General features: G+C 45.5%; 2 protein-coding genes across 2 annotated transcripts in view; one reads left to right on the top strand and one right to left on the bottom strand.

The window, feature by feature from the left end:
* LOC128726640 (uncharacterized) overlaps positions 1-12,185 on the top strand; it is a 43,178-nt gene extending 30,993 nt beyond the window's left edge. The window contains exon 3 of the mRNA XM_053820457.1: positions 11,982-12,185. Within this exon, the coding sequence (XP_053676432.1) occupies positions 11,982-12,185 (204 nt within the window). The remainder of the gene's footprint in view (positions 1-11,981) is intronic.
* Positions 12,186-13,986: 1,801 nt separating this feature from the next.
* Positions 13,987-23,066, bottom strand: LOC128725767 (5-formyltetrahydrofolate cyclo-ligase). Its single transcript, XM_053819537.1, has 6 exons — positions 22,954-23,066; positions 18,270-18,412; positions 18,076-18,189; positions 16,983-17,127; positions 16,468-16,708; positions 13,987-14,127 (listed from the first exon to the last, which is right to left on the bottom strand). Exons 2-5 carry the CDS (start codon positions 18,381-18,383, stop codon positions 16,473-16,475), a joined length of 609 nt encoding a protein of 202 aa, XP_053675512.1. The 5' UTR covers positions 18,384-18,412; positions 22,954-23,066; the 3' UTR covers positions 13,987-14,127; positions 16,468-16,472.
* Between the last annotated feature and the right edge of the window lie 792 nt (positions 23,067-23,858).

The raw sequence follows: 23,858 nt of genomic DNA, 5'->3' as shown, positions 1-23,858 counted from the left end.
CTCCGAATCAACCGCTTTTCTAGTCCATCATCAATAGAACCCCATACCGATCCCAGACAAGAAACTGACCCCAAAGCAACCAACCTGCGGAAGGTTCGGTGCGTCTTCGAACGAGGTGCGATTGATTTATGCGCCACTGCCCGTCAATTATGTCCGCCACCGTGGGAGAGATGCTTGAGACCCTTCCACGCGGCACGGTACAAATTAGTATGCCATGTGGCCAGCCACAACTGCAGCGTGTGGAGCCGTTCTAATGCAGTTCGAAGTGCGCGATGGCCGAAGCGGTTGGTGCGTGGGTGCCAATCGCCTTTTCTGGCCTTGAATATTGATGAGCCGCGCGAAGAGGGCCCCAGCGATCGAGGTGCATGCGAACGTAAGGCTAAGTGTAGGCTGTGATTGTTGAGGACGTAATCTGCTGGACGCCGCGGACGCCAACGCCATCCAAGACCGCTGACCGGCGTAGACCTTTGCGAGGGATTCCTCACGGTGCGAGGAATCTATTGCGCACGAGTGGATGCGAATTGAAGCACGTGCCACGTTGTATTACCGATTCGATTGTGTTCCGTTTTCTACGCATACTGTAGGTCAGTTTCCACAAGATGGGAAGTGTCTGTTTTCGATTTTACGTGAGCATCTTTTAGATGAAATATGTCGTAATCTTGTTGTTATTTTCTTGTGGAAATGTCAATCATACTACGAGAAAGGCGTGTCTTGGTAATTTATCTTTTGGTTGAGAGTTTTCTTTTAATTGTACTGCCTTTTAAAAGCTTGCATCATATGATTGGATGAATTTTGAAAAGCATTTCACAGCTTGTTTGAAATATTTCAGCCATTTTGCATTTTATGTATTCTAGTGTCTTGTTTGAAAAGATAAATGTCTCAATCTCTTTTGGCAAAACACGGTGATTTACTGATTGCCTGAGCTACCTACCATCCACTGAAAGCTTTCGAAAAAAGCACCGACTCACCCAAAACAGTCCAACGCCACTGGAATTGGAAACATTCCATCGGCCCGTGGTCTGGAGGTCGGCGAGGACCACATTGACCTCTGGCGCGTTCCGTCTGTCACGTCAAGCATCCAACACCGCAGCACGCGCACAGAAGCCAGACGGGTAGAGTCGACCAACCTCCGAACAGGTTTTTTGCGCGATCACACGCGCGTACTCACCGGTTCTTATCAGCGTGGCGTCGACGCAACGCACAAGGCTGCCTACCGAACAGCTCCCGAAAGGATGTGCATCTCCAGCGAAGATGCGCACAACGATCGCGCATGCGGTCGCTCGCGTTTGCCTTGACCGTGTTTTGCGTGCGTCTTTTATTTGTCTCTCTCTCGCTCGGTTTCGTTTGTCCGATCGTTTGTGCTCGCATCATCCCTTGCTGGTGCAAGTGACCGAAAGTGGCGCACTTGTTCGAAACATGTTCAGGTTGTATAAGTGCATCCCCACTGCCTTAGCAAGCTGTTGGAGTCGCTCGAATTTAGGTGGGAAGATCCGATAACGATCCGTGAGGTACCGTTCTATGAGGCCATAAATACCTCGACAAATTGATTAGCCGCAGCGTGGGCTAGTGATTGAACGGTTCACCAAAGGGATCATATTTCGTCGTCGCCGAAAAATCGTCCCCAATCGCTTGCTACCTTGAGGAGGTTTGGGTCATTTTATCAGCTGGCGACAGCCGTGATCGATGGGCATGGACATTTTCACGGTCTCAGGTCCCAAACCGTCAGGCGGTTCATTGAACGATGGCATCTTGGGGTGGAATTCATCGAGAACACTCGATCCGATCCAAAACCGAGGTGATATCTGGCCCCACGGTCTGGTACGGCATCAAACAGGTTACCGAGCCGATCGGGTTTTTGGTAAACTTGTTCGCATTCATCGATGGGGCCGCGGGCGTGTTTCATAACGCCTGCCAAACCCACTGGTGAATCTATTTTAAAACCTCGCCCGATGACATCGATGGCTCGTCCTCTCAAGCGATTTGTTTTGGTTGCGATAAATTGCGTTGAAATATGGCGAGCTTTTAACGCGACGACATTTCCGCCCGAAAGAGAGCGAAAGAAAAGCTCTCAAATTGAGCAGGACTCGGGGGCTTCACAGAACGCAAAGTAGCAATTAACAAGTTGTGATTAAGTCGCATTACGTATTTCAATTCTCGGCCAGTCGGCTGCTTTCTCTAGGGCACCTGGTGCCGGTTCATGACGGACTAGATCGGACGTCCATCAATCATGGCGCCTTAAAATGCAAATATCGAGTGACAGTGGGCTTACAACTTCACTTACAACTTAATCGCGACTGCGGGTGGGACCACAAAGTTTGGTGGGAGTAGAAAAAAGAGGGCAATTGTGCTGGGCGAGTTGATTAATAGTGGCACCCGGGCTGGTGACATGGCTCGGGGTCGAGAATAGGGGCGGATCCGGATGCTGTCAGAAGCATGTCACCGTCGATTCGTTTCGTCGAGTGGTTTTCCTCGCAGCAGGCTGTGATTTGCACCTGCGAAGCGCTCGATTGGGCAATCATTAAGTGGGTTTAGAGTTTCGAAAATTTATCGACATTGGTTATCGATATTTGTAATCACATTAAGCAGTTGCGAGCGAGTTTAAAACACTGTTGGCTAATCTGGATGTCTAGATAAAACGAATCCCCGTGCTCGACGGTGATTAAGCGGCCCAATTGAAACATCCTCGCTTGCGGTGGAATTAGTTCCCATGACAAAATGGACAGCGTGTCGGGTTAAATTAATTTGAATTAATTGTCCCCATGCTTAACACGTCGCCGTTGGAAAGCTTGCGGTGAGACACAAAGCACGGCAAAATAGAAAAAAATAACTTGCGTCAACGAGCCCGAATCGGTGTCAACCAATCAGCCGCCGATCGTTGCTGGGAGTTTTTCCTTTAACTGCATGTTGGCGAAAATTCGAAAAAGCGAGAAACAGTTACACAAACTGTAACACTTTCGTGGTGACACTGGCGCAAAATGGGCTTCCGGAATTGGCGTAGCGATAGAGCGATAGAGCAGAAGTAAATTAATCGCTCAGGCTCGTTCCGCTGATGGGCTTTCAGGTTGACCGCGATCAAGCTCGCACGGTGTCATGGTCGTTATTTTGGCTCCTTTTTCGAGCACTTCATCTCCAGCTGCTCCAGATGGGCTCTCGAGCATCATCACCGGTTTGTCGTGAATGCGTTGAACGGCCGGACGAGCTTGCAGATGGCTTTCACAACGGCCCTATCGGTGCCACCCGCTAAATGAGTCATTGACGGTTGGACGAATGGAAGCGCAGAGTTGTGAAAAGGGAACGTGGGCATCGTTTTGGCAATTTGGCGGTGTTTCCTTTCTGCTGGTGACTGCTGTGGCTCGTTCGGTGATGGAACGGGGATCGATTTCGTGGCACAGTTTATGTTTAATGCCACTCGGATGTGTCGTGAATCGAATGCGCTGACACTTAAATGCCACCCCCGACGATGAGCGAGAGAAAGAGAGAGAGAAATTTCCAGAGGAAGCTTACGTCGCGTGGTTAGGTCAATATTTTTCCGGTTAGCTTGGGTGTTAAAGGTTATGTGTGCGGAGATTTGAGCAAATTTGCACATGGTGTTTGGTTGGTGAAATATTGTCTAAAATTATTTATTGAATTTATTTCCCACAGCGCAGCATTGAAAATTATGTTGCGAAAGTTATCAATATGAGTTAGCGTATATGATTTTTGAATGTTTGATAAAATTTAGGCTAGATATTTAGGATTAGAATGTATTATGGTTAAAGAAAAAACATTTTGAGGACTTGAGGAGTTGGAAAGGATATTGAGAGGAGATATATTTTCAAATACGATGTTGATTGATTGATAAGGAATATTTAAGATTGATTGTTTGCTTTACTCTAGCATTTACAAGCTTATTATTTGATCACACATGGCTGTTTTTGGCAACGGCGACTTGTCCCATATGCGGACGATTAATAGCATATGCGGTTTCATGAAACTTTTCAGGCCGTTTGGCGGCATTCTGAGCAAAGCTTTTTACCATTTATCCCCTCATCGGTTTCGCGAATGGTTATCAAATTCTAACGAGCTGAAATAAGACGCCAGGTCATAATTTGCGCACCCATTTGGGGGCTCTTGCTCATCGGCCCTTCTCACGACATAAATGAGTGGTGTCTCGAAAGTGGAACATCTCGTCACCGAATAAGTCACGCCGTATTGCGAAGGGTGCAAAAGCCACGCATCGTTCAAATTTCGGTGTCACCTGCGATCGTTAGCACGCGTAATTGCTAAGCTACCCAGTGGCCTAAAGAGAATCTTCAGCTCAATCAGGTAACGAGGTGTCATGATGCCGTAGCGGATCGATTTCCTTCGAGAGCCGTCCAACCGTGGTTCGATGAAACGGCCATCATTACCGCGCGTGTATGCAAAAGCTCTCGCACAATGCTAGCAACGAGATGGCATGAAAGAAATGCCAAAATTGCCACTAAACGATCGTGAAACATGCCAACGAGCGCGAGCCTGTGGCATCGGCCTCATCTTAAGCTCGTGTGGAAAACGGTTGCGCCAGCCGATGAGTCGGGGCAAATATTATTCAATCGGAAGTTTATGTAATTGCAGCCCGGCTTACTCTCGCTCACGCCGCACACCACGAAGAAGCCACAGCTAATGAAGTGAGCAAACTATTTGGGATCGCTCCTCGGCCGTGCCTGCCCGTTTCGAGAGGCTGGGAATCTGGGGAACCGATGTGGAAAACCGCCTCGCACACGCCGCCATGGCCGAAAACTTCGAACGATCGGTGACGGCGAGTGCGTAACTGTGCCATTGGGTTTCTGGGTAGCGTTCCATCCGGTGTGTGGTCCATCCACGTATGGCGCATCCATTCAAGCTTCGCGATCGATTGTCCTCGATTTAAGGGAGGGCAGATTTGTTTTTTTGTTGTACAAAATGGCACGATCCGGCAAGGGCCGAGACAATTTCGGTTTCGTGCACCGTGTACCTGTTGCCGTGCGTTCGTTGACCCTTCAGGGATTGCCCACACATTAATGGGTCACATGACGCACGAGATCATGTTTCAGCTCGCAACACCTAGAAGGAGTGACCGTTCCGAAAGCGTGTTGCTTGTAAAAGCTTGGTCCTATCGAGGGCTCGTGCGTGCGTGTCTGCTTGTCGTAGGCGAAGGTCCTGTAGGTTGTCCATCAAAGCGCCACACGCGCACATAAACAAAACTCGTGCTCCCATTTCGGGCACGAGCGATACGGTTATTAGCATGTTTATGGCTGGTCTGACTTTGGCACTCGTTTCGATTTTAATTGCCACTTCGTGAAACGATCGCAACCCTCCCTGGGGCTAGCCTTTAGGGGAGCTTTTTTTTGCAGGGTGGCACGATAATGAAACTCCACCCAACCGGGCAATGGGGAGTGTGTCGCTTTTTTTTTCTGTGCTTTTTTTGGGTTGTAAATTGCGTTCCCGCGTCGTGTGAGCCAAATTTCGGTGGGTCGCGTGCTTTGGTTTCCCCTCGGAGAAGGTAGCGATGCGAAGGATACATATTTAATCGCGTTTGCAACCCTAATAAGACAAGATTGGATGGGAATATATTTTTAAACCCAATCCCTGCGGGCTCGGCATCGTTCCGGCTCGTTGGGCACGCGTTCTATCAAAACTCGGGCGTGAAATGAAGCAACAGGGTGGTCCGAGTTTGGCGCAGCTAAATCGCAAAACATCACCCATCAAGCTTAACAGCATGTTCGATAATAGTGTGCCGTGCACATGTGTGTGTGTGTGTGTTTGTGGGCCTGTAAAGTTTGCTACATTTTGTTGGCGCGCTGTTGCCTTCACTCCATTTTCCCGGGGGCGCTCGTCTTATAGGCGCATCATAATTCATGCGGCACGACGTATTGTTTCGTTGTTCAACATATGGTGGCCGGGCTTGGTTTTGGATGTAAATGGCGTGTTTAGCAGCAGCGGTGCCCCTAATCATCGACCATAATCGCGCACGGTGCCTCGCGCGTTGAGCTTTCGAGCGGTTGATTATTATTAGATAACCGGCGAAAACTGTACCACTGTGCGAGTGCGCGCCATTTTTTTTATGATTTTATTCCATCTCATCTAGTTGAGGGGTTTGGAAAAAATATATAGGTTGATAGATGCGTAGTGATTGTGGACCCACCCGTGCGCTGGCTGTTGTCTGGTGATCGATAAGCGGATGATTTATGGATTCCGTGCCGTACTGTTCTAGCGCACGGGCATTGAGAGGGAGGAAATTAATCACCCCGAAAGCTTTTAAGCTCCGGGCACTATAAAGCGGTGCGATCCGAGGTTTATTTGCTTGAATTATTATGCTTCGATGGGTGACTGCATTTGCGGTGCGATCGGGTGCTGTTGTGAAATGTCAAACGCATCATTTATTCTTACTGGGGGTGAGTTGGGAAACGGTATCGATTTTGTAGCGTTAAATTTATAGCCATAAGCTTTCAGTTGAGTATGCAAGATTATGTGATAAGTTGTCTCAATTTTAGAAAGCGTTTTTGGAGAAGATTATGATAGCATACATTTGGCAATTTGGCAAGCAATGTTGGAGAAGTTTCTCGTTGTAATTCAAATTTCATAGTTCTTGTTGTAAAGTGTTGCAAATCACCTCAAATATCTATAGAATCTTTAAGCTTTCTCGCTTATGGCCTAGATTTCAACGGCAGATCGTATCGGCTTACTTAAGGTTCAATGAATATCGTTTGGATTATTTAAAAAATGCACTACAGCTACCAACGCACCAATTAAAGGCTAAACATTACCGGAGGGATTTAATTCGACCCAAGCCATCCCGGCTTGTATTACACAACCGTATTACTTGGGCACATTTACCAGCGCGCAATTAAGATGTTCCCATTGCTTTGAAGTGTAATCAAATTTAATGGCTTTCTTCTCCAGCACCGAATTCGGAGGTTGCTTAATTGGCTAATGAAACCGAGCGGGCATGTTTGAATTAAAAAATCAATATAATGACCATTTGAAGAGCTGCCCATCCCGATGACCCCCTATGGATACTTATGTTTTTGAAGCACTTTCCTCAAAGATGTTCCGATAATTTCTTCACATTTCTCGCGAGCCTTTGACGCCCGGGTGATAATTCCCCAGCAATCATGCTCGATTTGCGGCCAAATGCAAACACGAACCAGCAGGTTGCAGTGGTACGCCAGCAAAGGCGCTAATTTTGGTCACGACATGTGCCACGATCGATGCGCGATCGAAGGCGCTTGTGGTCGACCGCGGATCGACTATTATGCTCACGCCCGGTGGCCGTACGCGGGCGTTCACATAACGATTATGGCAATCGAATTAGGCAAAATCTTGGCCCGGTTTGAGACCGGCCTGGGGTCGCCTCGTCAGTTTGGATTGGAACGACAGCTCTTCTCCGGGAAAGGGAGAAGATCGTAAAGTGCATCCATAATTTCGAATGCACCTTAACACCACGCCGACCGGAATGGGGTGCAAAATGGATGCATTTGGGACAGCTGAGAAGGAGTGAGTGAACAGAGTGTTGAAGCAAAAACGCAAACCCTGTAAAGGGCCTTTCGTCAAAGCGCGCTCCCTTCGGATCATCATAATAAGCATAACGACGCGATGGGTCGTATCGCGCACACCCGCTCGTAAAGGGAGGCTGGCCGGAATGGACGTGCATTGGGAATATTGAATCGTGGTACGTGTCGTAAATTGCGATTGTGCCACGATAAGTCACTGCCGGTGCTTTTAGCGTGTGCCGAAGAGGGTGAAGAAAATTGAGCTGAGCTTACTCCCACTGTTCCCTGGAGGGTGAAGAGAAAATTCACCAGCAGGAGTTGTGGTAAGAAAAATGATAAAACGTTAACAGGTTCGGTACGGTTTGGATGCAGCTGGGGGCGTTTGTAGAATCCCTCGATGAAAGGCTTTGGTACCATGAGTCGCGGGGGAGCATAAGTTCGTAGTTCCGCACAACAGAGAACTGTGACGCAGCAGTCGTTGGTGATTTGTGAACTTTTAAGCCAAAGTCGGTGGATGTGACGACCTGAGTGAGAAGTTGAAGATTATTGTCGCTCTAATGGGCGTTTTTTACATCATCATCGACGTCACGTACGCCGGTTGATGGTAAGGATCGATTCTCGATAAACTACAGTTTCAAATTTCACTATCGTTTCAGTTGTTTTGGAAAGAAATGCGTATTGTCTTGTTATAGTTTGTTTAAGCTTTGTTAGTGTTGTCAAAGCTTGGCACACATAAGAAATTCTTCAAATTAGAATTGTTCAAGACTTGAGGTTACATAGAGGTTGCTTTTAACCAATAAGGAGCATAACAATTACTTTTTGTTACGAGAATCCTTTTTTGTCAGAAACGTCAGCTGTTTGTTCATTAAAAATCTTCACAAAGCGTACCTTTTTCGTGACAAAGAGTGATCGTATTTGAGCGAGCTTCAAAAAGCGCAGTTTCCTTTCTTTCCGCATCTAAACCCATTCGGTTCAGTCGCATTTAAAATAGACCCATTTATTCCACGCTCGCCATTCGCTGATTGTACTTATTTTGTAAAACAGGTCGTCGATTAATCAACAATTTAAGAGCAAAAAAAAAACAAAACAAAGTGTCGCCTATTCCGCTAATTAGCGCGTGTGTTTCCGGAGTTTAAACGCGTTGTAAAAGGAAACTCGATAGCGGATGGGCAGTTCACGTAAGAATTAGTAATTAAATGCACTTTAAATGAATTTTAATGCCCCCACAAATCACTTATGAGCTCGTGCCAGCGTCATACGGGGTCAACAATCGTTGGGTGATTGTTATTCGGTATCAATATGAGCTACAGAGCATATTTTTTACGCTCCATCGGCCCACCGACCGGTGATGGAAGGTGAGGAAGCAAGACGATCGCGATCTTCGTTTTATCTACAAAATCAAGTTTCCGTTCCGTTGGCCAATCGTCACGCGGCAGCAGGCCGTATTGGGTGCTTTGAAATTACGATGGCACGTCGTCGCCTGCCAGAGAAGAAGCCTTAATTGACGAGCTGTCCAGGCGGGTCGAACCCAACGCCACCGGCGGAAGGTCATCGGAACGACTGTGTACGCGTGCGCCATTCGCTGCTGGGAAATGGCATCTTCGCTTTGGTGTGATCGGCATGCTACCATCGAACCGGCAAGGCGTAGCCAACGAACCGAACCAAAAGCGCGCCTATCGGTCGAGCATGGCACGTTGCCGCTGTCTCGTAGGATGCGATGGCAAAACCAAAAGCGACACTGGCGTGCACGTGTTCGATGGAGCTCGAACTGACTGTGATGCAGGTGTGCTGGGATGGAATCTTGGCGAGGAACGTCGCGTTATCGTGACGCGTCGCGCAATTTTGCCGTGCGGTTGTGCGTTTTCTTGCGCCACAGTTCGGGGCGAGGCATTCTTGGCTGTGGTTAATCGGTTCTACATTCCTTGATGGCGTAGGGTGCAATTGCTCAATTGATAGGCGTTTGATTTACGAGACCGACGCGGGTGAATGTTGCTGTATTTGGTCGTACGACATATTGCAAGACGATAATAACGTTTTTGGTTCATTAGAATGACAACGATGATACTTGAGAAATGATTGAATATTTCATAGATGGAGGATGAAAACTATCTCAGAAAAAACATATGACAGATAGCTGAAATATGATAAATCATATTTCTCGTCTGGTCTGCATATTTCGTCAGAAATTCGAGCCTGCTATGCATTACATATTTTACGTACACGCAAGTTGAAATGGATTACGATGGTCATTTTGGAATGTGAAGAAGCTCTGCGTTTTCCCAAGAAAAGTGGCGATTTTTGAATGGAATTGATCACGCTACACTACAGTCCGAAGAGTCCATGTGGCTATTGTGATCAATCATGTCTTTCTTTTCAAATTCATCTCAGTTGGGTGGTTGGCTGTATGCTCTAAATGTGCGAAACATGAAGCACAGTGATCCTCTCTACGTGCTAGTTTCAACTTGAGAAACGCTGTAAACCGATACTTCGGCCATGTACCCACAACCAAGTTAGGATGGTTTGTTGCCATGGAAACGGTTCTCGGTCCACTGAACGACGAATGCCAGTGGCAACGAACAACCTGTGCTGCTGCGTTCTCGCCGAATGGAGGCGCGTAAAGCTTTACACTGATTTATTGCCCACTCATAGCAGCCACCGGGCGTCCGCTGCACTCGAGCGCACTTCACAATGGCGACCCACGAAACAGAGGGATGCACTGGATCGTCCCACGGCTCACCAGCCGGAACCGTTTGGCGAGGAGTTAAATTGATTGCGAAGATTTTACGTTCTCCTTTTTTTGTTGTGTCGTTTCCTCCCGTCACGGTTCCCATCTAGCTTGGGTTGCATTTGGAAATGGTAATTTTTCTGCCGGTTTTACGATTTTCCTGGTTTTGTGCACGCGCCATCAAATGTGGTGGAACATTTCGGTGAGTTTTCGAGACAACTTATGGCGGGTTTCGGGCCTACAAAATGCAGACAGCCCCTATCGAGCGCTGTCTAAAATGGAACGGAATGATGAAGGCTTTAGGCTTTTGGCTTATCTGAAATATGGCATGTGCAATTGAGCGCGATGACAACTGCAGCTGACAAAGAGGGTTGCAGATAGCTGAGCCGATTGTGGTTCATTGTATGTAAAATTAAAGCGTTTCTAGTGCATTTTACGACGGTTTTCCGTGGATAATCTATGCACTTGTTTGTCTCATGGGTGTTTGAATGTTTACACTCCTTACAATTATCAAAATCATATATTTGATGCGTGCATAAGATTTAGAAAACATATGATTTAGACTAAAAATATTTGGAAACCAATATTGTTCTTTTATTGTACGTGCTTTGTGATCCAGTTACTAATCACAGTGTGAAATCCAATGCCCTCACAAAGGCACTGTACATGTAGCAGCGGGTGTGTTGGTTTTAATTCCAAATTAGTCCATGTCGAGCAGCTGGCAGCGTCAGCTGTAACGAAGTGAAATTTTTGCGATTTAATTACTTTCGACGAAAGACACAAATAACTCACCGAGTTTCGAACTGACTTTTGGTGTGCTGAAGATCTCCACATTATCTTCTGCAGGCGCTATTCGTAGCAAACGCCATCTTCCATCCTTCAACGGTAGCAATGGTGCGCCATCGATTTCTATCGCCGAAGTGATTGCATTGATTTTTAATGTCGATTACGGAATGTTTAATTAAATTATGTATTGAATTCATCATGCTGTCGTGGCCAATCCGGTGGTCACATTCCGTCTCTCATACTCACGATGCTGTAGATGGAAGAAAAAGCTTGGCCAGGTGATTAAATTATCAGTAAACAGCGCCATCGGTGGGTTAGATGCCATGAACCAAACGATCACGAGTGGGTCGGAGAAGATTGGCTTAAAATTTGCCCTGCTTGAATGAGCTGTTACGGCCAACCATCTATCCAAGCACAGGCACTTGCACACGTACTTACGCACAAACTCACACAATGGAACATAGCCGAACGCGTGGTGAGAAGGATGCAGATCGTTCGCAGAGGAAAATTCAATCAACCACGGAAGAAGCGCTAGCCCCGGAGCAGCGGGTGGAGAAAGTAGTCAAAAGCGAGAGCGTGAAATGCCAGCGGGAAAAACGTTAAGCCGGGCTGAAGAGGAGCGATTTTTTGTTGTATTTTAAATCCCGCATGATTTTCCCGCCGTACGGTTAATAACCTTGTTTGCCGCACTAAATACTCTATTAAATATTTGATACGGTGAGCCATTCGTGGCATATCGTTTTATCGTTGGATGCTTGAGTCATTTCATGATTGGCCAATGAGGAGTAAAAATGGTGAACATTAGTGCAGATAAGAACGATTTAATTTTAATGTTGAAATTTGTTTTCAGAAATATGTTTGCATCGAAAAGGCCTCGTTGATTTAGAGATTTCGCTAAACAATAAACAATTTATTAGATTTCGTATGATGAATTTGTTTAACTAACGTTGTGCATTATTGTTATTCTGCTCCTCCCATAGCCCTCAACTAGGCCTGAATCGGATTTCACGCTGGACGTTCCACGGGCCGAGCAGCTGCGCCAAAAGATGAAGAAGGAGAAACAGTTCCGGAGCCGGTGCCGCTGGTTTTTCTACTTCCTGAGCGTCGTTTTCTTCCTGCTGTCGGTGATGGTGGTCAGTTTGATACTGACGCGTGGTAAGCGCATGTTCGGTAGCATGATTTGACCGGCAGTCGAAGGAAAAAGGAGCGACACATCCCATATTCTCTCCTCGCGATCCGCTAAAGGACATCGGTTGGTGCGAAAACGAAAACAAAATCAACCCTAATAGCGCGGGATTGTGCGCGTAACTGTGTGCGAAGGGTGACGTGATTTTTTTCCCTGCTGTTTAGCTTAAGCGTTTCATTTTTAAATTGTTATCCTTATTTTAATCCCATACCGAAGACTAGACCCCAACGTCCTGATGAAAATTGTACCTTTCCTGCTCAACATCTCCCGCCCGACCGCCGTCGTAGCAGCGCTGCCGTTTCATTACGTTTCCATTTGCCGTTCAGAAGGGGACGAATAAGGAAGCGAACATTGCAAGGCCTCCCTTCGGCTTTGATGGCACTTCCGATCGGTGGCCAATCCATCAGCGCAGGCTTCCTCAAAATGTCAACAGCGACGGCGGCGGCAGTGACGGTGAGAACGAGTTTTTTAGTCGAAAATAATGATAATTTAGTTTTGATGTTGATCGATGTTTTGAAAGTGAATTAATTTTCCGCTTCATCTCGGGCTCGTGTTTTCCTTGATCCTGCGGAGGCGGTCCAGGAAATTGGCCTCTGTGTACCTGCAAGGGCTTTCTGGGGTGGGTTGGTGCGCTCGATTGCTTTTTTTTGTTTGTTGTTCGTTTGTTCATCTATCGCTCTGACCCTTGCCGTATGTTGGTTTCGATTAGATTTCGCCTTTTGCTCCCTTTCGCCACCAGGCAGGTGCAACTGGATTGGTTCATGCCTGCGACCGAGATGATTGAGTTTTAAACGAGCCGTGATCCTTTCACCGACTCGTACTGTGTTGCCTTTTGTATGCCCTGTTGTATCTCTTCTCATCCAGTCCGTGTGGTTTTGAAATTAGAGTTTTTACCCCAGTTATAGCAGGTGCAAAAAAAAAGGATCCTAATAACACACCTTAAACACGATAGGATAATAGTATGACCGGGTCGTTCTTGTTTTTCGCGACACCGGAATTAACGCCCTATCGTGGAAACTCAAACTGAAAAGTGCAATTTCGCCTCACTTTTTTCCATCCATCGTTCGGAAGTGGTGATGAAGGATAGCCGCCGCATCCTTTTCCTGCCGTTGTAACGAAATCCTCGTACGAATAATTCATCTCCGCGCGCGAACGATTGTGTTTCACCGCGAGGCAATTATAAACTTTTGCTGCAACCGCTTCCTGCGATGGACGGTGAAAATGAACGCGATAAACCGGCGTGGTAGCGAGCTGGGTGATAAAACAAACGAACGAGTCCTTAAGCAGGACATACCATAGTTCGTTCAGTCGATTTGCAACTCTTCCCGGTTGGGATTAGGTGAGCGGACAAGCGTCTATGTTCCTCCGAATAGGACCATCGTCTTGCTCAACTTTCTACCGATGGGTTTTTGCAGTGTGGAAATGAAGAACAGCGAGATCGGTGCATTCTATACTTGGTTGTTTTCTTGACTGATTTCATTAGCGAGCAAACAACAAGTTTCCTGTGCTTCGTTTATTGTCTTCCACGGATCGTAGGCGTCTTTTCCGCGCTGGATTGGCTGTGGTGGCGGAATATCCAGCACGATGATAATTTCCCGGAGGAATTTAATTTGCTTCCGTGCATTGCATCCTCCAGTTCTCCGGGATTGGGGTCTGTTTCGGTGAGGTTGATCCGAGTTTTCCGGTAGTCGCACGGAAAGAAATCTCGCGCGAGTGGCAAGCAGCAGGAAAAGAGAGAAGAAAATTGATCGTTCGATGGGAAGTATCTCACGATGGCTTCATGGGGGCTGAATTGGTCCTTTTCCTTTCCATCTCAACCTTCATTTGCCGACCCTGCCCTATAATAGGCTACTTTCCCGCGTGTGATGGCGATAAATTTTCCGAAAGGATTCACATTCCTTCACTTTCTAGGGCCTCCAGTGGATGGCAAACAGCCAAAGCTAAAAAGAAAAAGAAAAAGCAAAGCTCGATGATCGAATGCGGGTGAGGAAAATTGAATTCGCAACCTCGGTACGACCTCGCCGCGATCCGTGCCGGGCTACAAAATGGCATCCTGTAAGGGTACCCGGTACGCGAGATTTTCCCATCGGCGCCGCATCGGGCACAATCGACGGATGTGATGGCTTTTTTAATTCCTTCGGCTCGCTCGGGGGTGAAAAGGATTCTGCCCGACGGTGGAAATGGTGTAGAAAGTTTTACACCCTGAGGGAAAAACTTCTTCCTTGGCGCGCGCACACATTCAAGCATTTTGGGTTTTAGTTTTTTTTTCGTCGTGTTTAGAAGACGAATACCGAAAACGCCTTCGTTTCTCGGGTTCACTGAGATGGTTAACGTTTCGCTAAGAGATGGTAAGTCGAGATAAGCCGTCGAACAAGATGGTGGTGTACACCGCAGTGTCTCCTTGCGGAAGTACGGAAAGTATGTTTAAAATAATTAAATCCAGACTACGGCAAGCAAAACGACGACATCTTACAACAGGAATTCCGGATGTTCCGGAAGTGCGGACAATGGAGTTAACACGAAAGGAATGAAATAAAAGAAGCGAATCGACCTTTTCGCTACGTTTGCGAATCGGTAAGTGGAACGGGATGACCGAACAGGATGTTTAGCACCCCGTCGACACCCAGAACCGACCGGAAACGGGACTGATTTCAATGCGATGTTGCCGCATTTGTAAATGAACGAGCTAGCCGGGGAAAGTTCACGTAAATTGCGTTGATTACGTTCCGATGGAGCATTCTTATCGACGGGTGTTTGATGCGCAAGAAGCCGTTGCTCATAAATTGTATTATTTACTATTTAAGGGTCGTAGGAAAGCATGTTTTATGTTGCTGAAATGTAAAGAACGGATGGTAGGGATACCAGTAAAAGATTTCCACATGCCCAACTGGGTAATAGGGCCGTAATTGATCAAACGAAATCATCCCGAACCGCTCGTGTTTCGTCGAATTTATATTAAAGACCGTCACGAACGAAAGGTGCTGTAGCAATGTGAAGCTTACGAAATACAAAATGTCGCCGGGCGGTCTCGGTTACCAATTCCAATAATCGAGGCTCGTTGTATGCTTATCATTCAGTTTTATTTCATTTACTGGTGCTATAGACGTGCCGGCGTATAACCGTGGAAAAAGGAAATCGGGGGAGAAAAATGGATTGAATAATAAACGCAAAAAGCAAAGCACGTGGCAGTAAAAGGAGCTGGCGAATGGGCAGCGAAGAGAAAAAAAAGTATGTACGAAACACGACAACCTTTTATCTTGTGATTTTAGTCATTACGTAGGACCGCTGATTAGACAGAAGGCACGGTGAAGAAAGAAAGAAAGAAGAAGAATCGTATCGAGTTTTCGCGTGCGGTGACACTGGACGACCCCTCTGGTAGCCGCCCAAACTGAAAGAGTAATAATGGTACCGAAATAGGAAAAAAAAACACTCGGTAAAGTATGGACGCCTCCACACGCTAGCGTCCGGTGGAGCACAGCTGCGCTTGGAATGTAATGTAAATAGGCAAATACCTTTGTAAAATGTAAATAACGACTAGCGAACAATATTTTGCGTATGCTGGACAAGCGAAGCGCAAAGGAAAATCGCGAATGAAGAGCAATAAAAAATATTAAATCCCAAAAACCACGAGCCGTTGTTGAAGTTCTTGTTACTACTCCTCTTCCGAACATGTTCTCAAGTGACCGATTCCGAAAAACATGGTGTGCGGAAAAGCAGATTGCTGATGGCAGAAAGACGGTTGTTCCAAGCTAAAGTTTATTAAGAGTTTTTATTCATATCAATTAATTATACCATCTACAATACCTGTGCTGCAAGGGCGCAAGAGATAGCTATATTTTGCGGAATATTTAACAAAATTGTAAACTTTTTTAATGTTTAAATTTTACGTTGGAAATGCATTTCATTGAAGCATAAGCGCCTAGCAGGTATGCAACACGCATGACAAATCGTGAGAAGATGAGATTACGTTGGTGAGGTGAAACAAGGGAAGTTTGATGTGAAAGAACATGGTAAAAATGAGTAAGTCGTTGTTTTTATGTTCACTTTGGGAAGAATGGGAGTAGAACTGTTAAGTTAAGATAATATTTAAACATGTTTAGTTACATTTCGTAGCAATTGTACTTATTTTATTGTAATTTTGCATAGCATTTGTGAAGTACCTTGGCGATGATCGCGAAGACGATCTGCAACTGGAAGGTACTAGAAAACGTTCAACGAGAGAAATAAAATACAGAAATGGTGTTCTTCTGGAACGAACGGTTGGTTTAAAATCCACTCACCGGACTCATTCAGCCGTTACAACGCAATCAATTGGAACATCGTGCTCGTCAGAGGGTAGTTCTTCACCAGTAACAATCTGTTCGCGGAATCCAACCCCAACCAGGTGTGTGGTGCGTTGCGGTGTGTTGGGAAATTTACCAAAGTACTCACTCAAAAATCGATCATAATATCCTCCACCGTGACCCAGACGTCCGCCCACACTCGTGAAAGCCACTCCAGGGAGGATTATTAGATCTAGTCCTGGGATATAGCGAAAGGAACGAAGCAATGCAATTAAAAACCTACAGTGACACTGCACAGACGTAACGCGTTGGAAATGGAATAGATTTTCCACTTTGAAGGCATTTTTTCCGTTTCTCCACGCGTATTGAAACACATTCTTTGTTCTAGGACCTGCCGCTGGGAATGGGTGCAGATGGCGAACAATCCCTAGCAACTTATCGCAGGTAATGGCCCGTTGCTGTACGCTTCGCTAGGTGAATTTATGATGCCCTGACCGGAAGGCTACACCCACCTGTTGCGAGCCCATCCTCGCGGGTTACATCGTCGAACGGGGGCTGTTTGATATTCCACGCAGTCGTCGGCAGCCGTTCGTAATCCTCCATATCGTTGATTCGCACCATCTTCATGGCGCTCCGGTTGTACGTCGGTACGAACACCTGCAACGGGTGGAAACAGGGAGCGGATGAGCAAGAAGCTTGCAACCCTCCTGGTGGGGCGATAAAGAGGAAGAAATTCCGCATCGATATCCGGTAATCGAAATTGCGCCCCGTTCCCATTTCACTGTTTTGCAGCCACGTTCCTGGCTCCCTGACGGGAGCTAGTGTGGCTTATGATGTTTCGATTATGGTACGGCCGTTTGTTTGCCGATGGCCTACCAGTTTGTCGATCGATGATGCATAATTGCTTTCCCTGCTGCGGAAGTGAATCCGTGAACGTAAAGGATGTCAGCCATTTGGCACGATTTATGGCCTAATTTACTTCCGACTCTGCGCCCGAGCGTGGTATAAATGCTCCCTTGGTTCTGTTCAATTTTGTTCCGATTAATCTCCCCCAGATTATCCGACCAAACGCGGTTGGGAGTGGAAAATTCAATATCACTATCGTGTCGGTAGGGGCAACGATTATCCTTTGGTGGATCCACTTGCTCCGGCGAAAGAACCCAGAAGCTGTTCCAGAACCATCCCACCGTTTGCCAATATCATTAGAAATGACAATTATCGAGCTCGATTTTGCCTTTACCCGTCAGATCAACGTCACGCAAGTGGAGCAAAACGAACCTTTTTCTTGTCCGTTCTTGCGAGATTTTTGTTACATCATGCTGGGGGTTTTAGAAAAAAAGTCATTCAAGCACGTATTTAAACGTAAATCGACGTTTGTTCCTATTCTACAATATCCCGCGCATAGTTAAAAGAACTTTATAGTGCCGGGTTTTTGTTCGAATCGACAAAAGATGTGCTCAATATTGAGCCCCAGTAATGTGGGATAATTTTTAAAATCACTCTTATCGTTTTAGTTCGTGAGAAACGCCACAAAGCTGCTTTTCATGACTTAAAGATACAAGGTAAAATCTCTAACAAGCATGCGGATTGACCCATCTCACGTGCCTGCTTCCGTTGTTGGAACATGCTCTCTAGCAAAGGTTTCGTGTTGACCTCGGTGTCGGTGCTGAGGTAGATGCTTATCCTTTGACAGCGTCCGTAGAATGGAAGTGCCATAACCTGATTGAGTTGAAAAAGTACACAGCATGCAAATGCGGATTAGTTCGGGTTGGTTATAGTCGCACGAGAACCAGCGCTACCTTTTCGATGATGATGCCGGATTGACGCTGACGATCCTCGAGCGTAAGGGTTTGCAATTTCTGCTTGATTTGCTGCCGTAAGGCCACTTTGGCCGGATTTTGGATGCGCTGCATGGCTGTCTGGAGCAGTTTTCAGGCGTTTACTTAGAGCAAAAAAAATGAATAAAATAGAAGAAGATTATTTGGTAGAACCTCCGGATAGAACCAAGTATGCCAAGAATAAGAATGAAATCTTAAATTGGAGTCAGCGCCTCCAAAATGGATGAGATTAATGATTGGCAAAAATGGCACTAAGGCGTAAGTCAAGTAAGCTCATGAAGAGACGTCAATAATCAACTACAAAATTTGTTTTAAAAATAGTAATGTCACTAGCTCAAGTACTATAAGTGCCTGAAGCTAAAAGTTGAGGTGCGTTTATCAGTAACTGTTTGACCGAGTTCAACTCAACACTACGAATATGGTATCGAACAAAGAGAACTGCTTCCAAACTAGCATGTTAATCCGCACACAAGGGCCACAAGGGCTGGTCCTTTATCAGCACAGGCACGAGTGCAAAATTCCACGAGTAGTCGTCAAATTCGCACGGAAACATCCTACCACACGCGCAACTTCCAAAGGACGACAAACGAACTACGTACCCGGCGGCATTTCCACTGAATTGCATTCGATCATGCACCGGTACAATTCCAGGCGCCGGGGTGCAAGTGCAGCAACGCATGTTCTCGCATTTGATCTCGTTTACTATATTCCTTTTTTTTTAGCCATCCAATGAAACATCTCCCCCAGCGGCCTACGCTCGTTTCCATCTATTTTGACATGGCCGTGGGCAGCAGAATGATGGGCTGCTGTGTGTGCGTGTGTGTTTGTGAATGAAGAAATCCAATCGGTGGTAAAAAATCCAATCATCCCTCGAGAACAATGTTGATTGTTCGGAATGAAACGGTCCCAGCTGGATGTCTGCAGAGCAGTTCCCGTATGCAGATGAGCCCGAGAGGGGAGTTTATTTTCGTGGTGCAATCGTGGTTGGATGCCGACTATCAGAAGGATTCGATAGTTGCAGTAGGCGTTGGAAGAATAAAAAATAAGGATAACATGTTTCCATCGAAACTACAAGGCTTTTGCTAAATGCGTGCGTGTTTCGGAAAAAGCTCTTTTGCAAATGCTATTATATTTTTGCTCCAAGGTTCCGATGGACGGTTTTCGTTCAGTACATCATTACCACGTAGAGTGCATATAAAAATGTCCTTTTAAGGATTTAACAGTACATTCAAGTTTGGTTCAACGTTGGAAATATACGAAATCGCTTGTTCAAATCCACCATAATCAGGAAAAATCCCACCTGCGGAATCGTTCGGCTTATTGGAACTGCAAGGACTATCCCGACCGAAGACTGTAATAGTAAACATCCTGCCGTCTGCCGACCGGTGTCGTAAGGTGGACAGATAAATAGATATACGATGGTCCGATATTGACCGTCGACGGTAGCCGGCAGTATGCCAGCTTTCAAAAAGAAATGATAGCAGGTGATATTGAAGGAAAAAACGAAACATTCTATCTTGGCTGGTATCACCCTTTCCCCATGGTTGGCTTCTTCGATCGGTTGCAATCCGAATGCTAACGAAAAATAAACGGTTACGACCCGTGGCTATCCGGTGTCGTGGTTCGTGAAGGAAAAGGAAAATATTCTTTGAAGCAACAAATGGTAAAGGGTTTCCCGGAAAATCGATATTGCAAAAATCTCTTAAAATACCCGTATATGATACATTGTAACAAGACAAATAGTTATTTTGATTGTGCAAGTGTAATATAAGAGGATACAATAATCAGATTTTGTATAAATAAGAACAAAATGAGAACTTTCTTTATTTTAGAATTAAAAAAGAATCCTTTTATACGTATATCCTGGCAGAGTTTCTTTTTAGATGTCGCTCCCAGTCATGGGCATCAGGGGCCGAATTCAATTGGTTCTCGTCGGCCAGCTCTGTTACATGACGCAGAGGAGCTATATTAGATTATTTATCAGATAAGCCATTGTTGCCACCGGAATAGGGGGATGCGTGAAAATGTCCAATCCAAACGATATCGAATTCGTGACATAACGTACAGATATTACCCGGAAGTCAGGATGAAAGAGAAGAAGCTATATTACGGCCATGTCTATTTTCATCACTTTTATTACGCTGCTCCTGGGGTAACGGGGAGTTGGTTTGCGGAAGGTGTCCCTTTTGCCCATCCGTTACAATAGCTCCACCGACTCCTGGCAACGATAGTTTGAACGCCCGACCTTCGACCGGGCCGATTCTTCAGGTGCATCGTGGATTCCTCCAATTCCATGGCTTCACTCGTATCCCTTAGAAAAACTAACCTCTAGCGCTCCCGCTCGAGCTAGAAACGTGGGAAAATTTATGGCAAATTTTCTCACCAACCCGTGAGGATATGTGCCAGGTCGGTTCGCTCCGTTGAAAGTATTTAATAATGGAAAGGAAAATTGTTGCGCGGATAGATAATATTGTCTTATTTAATTTCTGTCGCGTTTCGCGTTGGTCGTTTGAATTTTATCTTCCCGGGACCGGGCGCGAAAATTCCGCCCATCCCACCACGGCAAAAGGAGGCGCCACATCCTTGACGCCTGCCAGCTGGCTTCCCCATTACTGGGACGGTATTGTTTGTTAGTATCTGGCCATTGGTTGGCCGAGACACGAGGCAGGAGTCACTGACGTCAAAAGTCGTCGGCGACGAGACACCAATAATGGGGCAATGTGCGCGCGGAACTTTTTGCGAAATATTCTCACGTTTTAACGAACACCAACACAAAAACTCGCACCTTGCGTCCTCCACCTCCAGAGTCGGCCAATCGGTTGGGTGGTTGGAGCAAAAGTTTCCATCAACCGTCAAGCGATCGTTTCGTGGCTGAAGACGTCTCCAAAGTTGCCGTTTATCGCTCAGACAGTTGCTTATGGTTTTTTTGTGTGTGTTTTGTTGCCGTTTACCGTTTATGAGTGCGATCGGGCCCAAGCGCTGAAGTGCTTAAAGGGAGCTTTCTTTTAATTTGCCCCGGATAGCTGTAGCTTTAGCTTCAACGTCCGTTCTTGGGGAGCATGGTGCGGGGCGGCTTTTTAAACAACTGAGCCGCATCCGAACAGCGGCAGAAGAATGCTTCAATATATGCCGAATATCAAGATAAATATAAACGAATAATATAAATAATTCATGCACAAAATATGCATTTGAAAAGAAAAAAAATTAACTCATCCCTCTTAGTTAGTCCCCCCTTTTTTAGTTAGTCAAAATAACTAGTTTGCAAACTCAATAATAATTGACCAAAAGTTCTCATAGCCCTGAACCGATGTGAGCCGTGTTCACGACGAGAATACGCGATTCAAGTTCGTACATATTGAAAGCAGTGCATTAGCTTCGTTTGCCTAACGATATTGAAGTTGACTCGCGTTACGAGCTCTGCTTCTCAGTAAGTTTTGTATTAAATCATAGTCAAATGTAGTGAGAAAAAAGTTGATGAATATGTTCAGTTAAGCGTTGCGTTTTCCTCATGATCAGTATCTCGTAGTTATCTGCTAATACTATCTGCAGACAATTGAAGTAATATTGTGGAAACTATCAACTGCAGTAATAAAAGTGTTCTAGCAATTGCTATAAAAGACACAAAGTGAGCATCATATAAATGGTGATGAAACTTTGTGAAGTTTATTTGTTTCATTTCGCACCTTACGACGGTTTCAGTAGGTGTAACATTCCAGAATCTAAATTACAGCCCTACGCATTACGGCTTATCACGAGCTCATTCGTTTCTAGATTGTCAATGTTGACTTCGCTCCGAGCCGCTAATTGTTTGCAAACAAAAATATTCCAAACCTCTTGCACAATAGTAGCAAGGCACTGTACGAGGGACTATGCGAAGGTAGGATGATTCATCAGGGGGATCATGGGGATATTGATAAGCCGGTTGAAGTAGTGTTGAATGATCGGAATTATCACAGGTTTCTATGTTGCCATCGTGGATTAACACCTATGCACGTGAATGGTTTTCACTTTGCAACAAAAAATGATTAATTAACGTGTTGTGATTCATTCACGAACGTTTATTTTACCAGTGTAATAAACAACAAGAATTGCCAAATGATTGGTCTTGTTTCTCCAAAATCCTTATTAATTTTGTTTTGCCAATTGGCAGATATAGTTTAAATAGATCAAGAACACGAGTTTAAGTAAATTTAAAAGAAGGTTACGTCTTCAAACGGATCGTATGTACTCACGATACTCGTACTGCCCGCATGAAATCATTTATGCCGTCCTATCATGTATGATCAATCGCCAATAATCAATTGCTTCTATTCAGAACGCCGTTTCAATCGAATTTGTTCACGCAATGGTCACTTCATTGAAAGATTGCGCGAGTAGTGGGGCTCGCTAATTAACGTTGATTTAGGTTAGAGCACGTCGGGCGTAGGAAAATATTGTTCTACCCGATGAACTCTGATGGCCTGGTACAACAGACCTTCTCGGCGAAAACAATAAAAACACTACCGCAGTAGATAAGGAATAGCGCTAGCAAGCAGATGCAGAGATCTGCTTGCGCAACTTGCATTTGCTTAGTGAGACTGATCATAACGTTGAGGAACAAAAACTGCTTACGATTACTTATGCTTGACACACTACACAAACTTACGGGTTGCAGCAAACTAATATCACAAGTTTAACGGATCTTCAAAAGGTTATACGAGTTGTGAATGTTCTGAGACGCACTTTGGTTGTTTCATCCCGCGGTTTAGCGCTTTAGGTTGACGTTTCCGAGTGACAGTAATGTAGCTATGTGCAAGCACGCGCAAGATGCTGATCAAACGATCAAGCAAACGAGCTCACATCCAGTGATCAGTACAGGGTTAGTTGCTTCGACTTGAATTAGATTGATGTTTATAATTGAAACATGCCATTTAAAAGAGAGTTTCAGTAAGTAATTTCTTCGGAAAACCGAGTGAACATTGTGTTTGAAATGACGATGCTCAAAATTTTTGGCAAACCGCTCTGGCACTAGTGAAGCAGCTCTTTTTTGCTTGCTCTCCTCAAGCATAGCGAGCATAATCTACACGAGCACCATGATGTTGGCCAGCTGAAGACCGAGTGGAAACAAAGGAAAACAAGAAAATCGAAATGTGTGCGTATGTTTTGCTTGAATGCGTGGTACACGTGCTCCCAAGTTCAGCGTCAAAAGAGGAGCTATCGAGCAGACTGCTGAGACTTGAGTGCTGACCCGGGCGAAACATGAGCCCATGTTATGAGAGTGAGTGCTGGTGACCTGCCGATGAGTTTTTGGGTGTTGCACACGCGCGTTTTCAATATTGCGGCGTGGACTGTTGCGGCAACGTGGTCTCAGCCACGTTCATAGTGAGAAGCATAAATCTCACTTTCACGTGGGGACTGAACATGGCTTGGATGATTGAAGTTAAATATGAGGGCTTGCTTATTAGCCACAAGTTCTATTAAAGTGTTTAAATAAGGCCAAGAATCATTGCACACACAAAAGGAAAAGAAAATTTATAGTGCATATTACAGCTAATTAATGCCGAAGCTTAT

Source organism: Anopheles nili, chromosome 3 (assembly GCF_943737925.1).
Source record: "Anopheles nili chromosome 3, idAnoNiliSN_F5_01, whole genome shotgun sequence".
Taxonomy (NCBI): domain Eukaryota; kingdom Metazoa; phylum Arthropoda; class Insecta; order Diptera; family Culicidae; genus Anopheles; species Anopheles nili.
Note: the sequence above shows the minus strand (reverse complement) of the source record. Positions and strands in the feature narration are given on the sequence as shown.

Bases quoted from the DNA above. Each gene is read 5' to 3' on its own strand.
- LOC128725767 (XM_053819537.1), bottom strand. From the start codon at position 18,383: ATGCAGCGCATCCAAAATCCGGCCAAAGTGGCCTTACGGCAGCAAATC. The intron at 18,190-18,269 runs GTAGCGCTGGTT...CAACTCAATCAG, and splicing joins CCGGCATCATCATCGAAAAG to GTTATGGCACTTCCATTCTA. The intron at 16,709-16,982 runs GTGGGTGTAGCC...GCTATATCCCAG, and splicing joins CGAGGATGGGCTCGCAACAG to GACTAGATCTAATAATCCTC.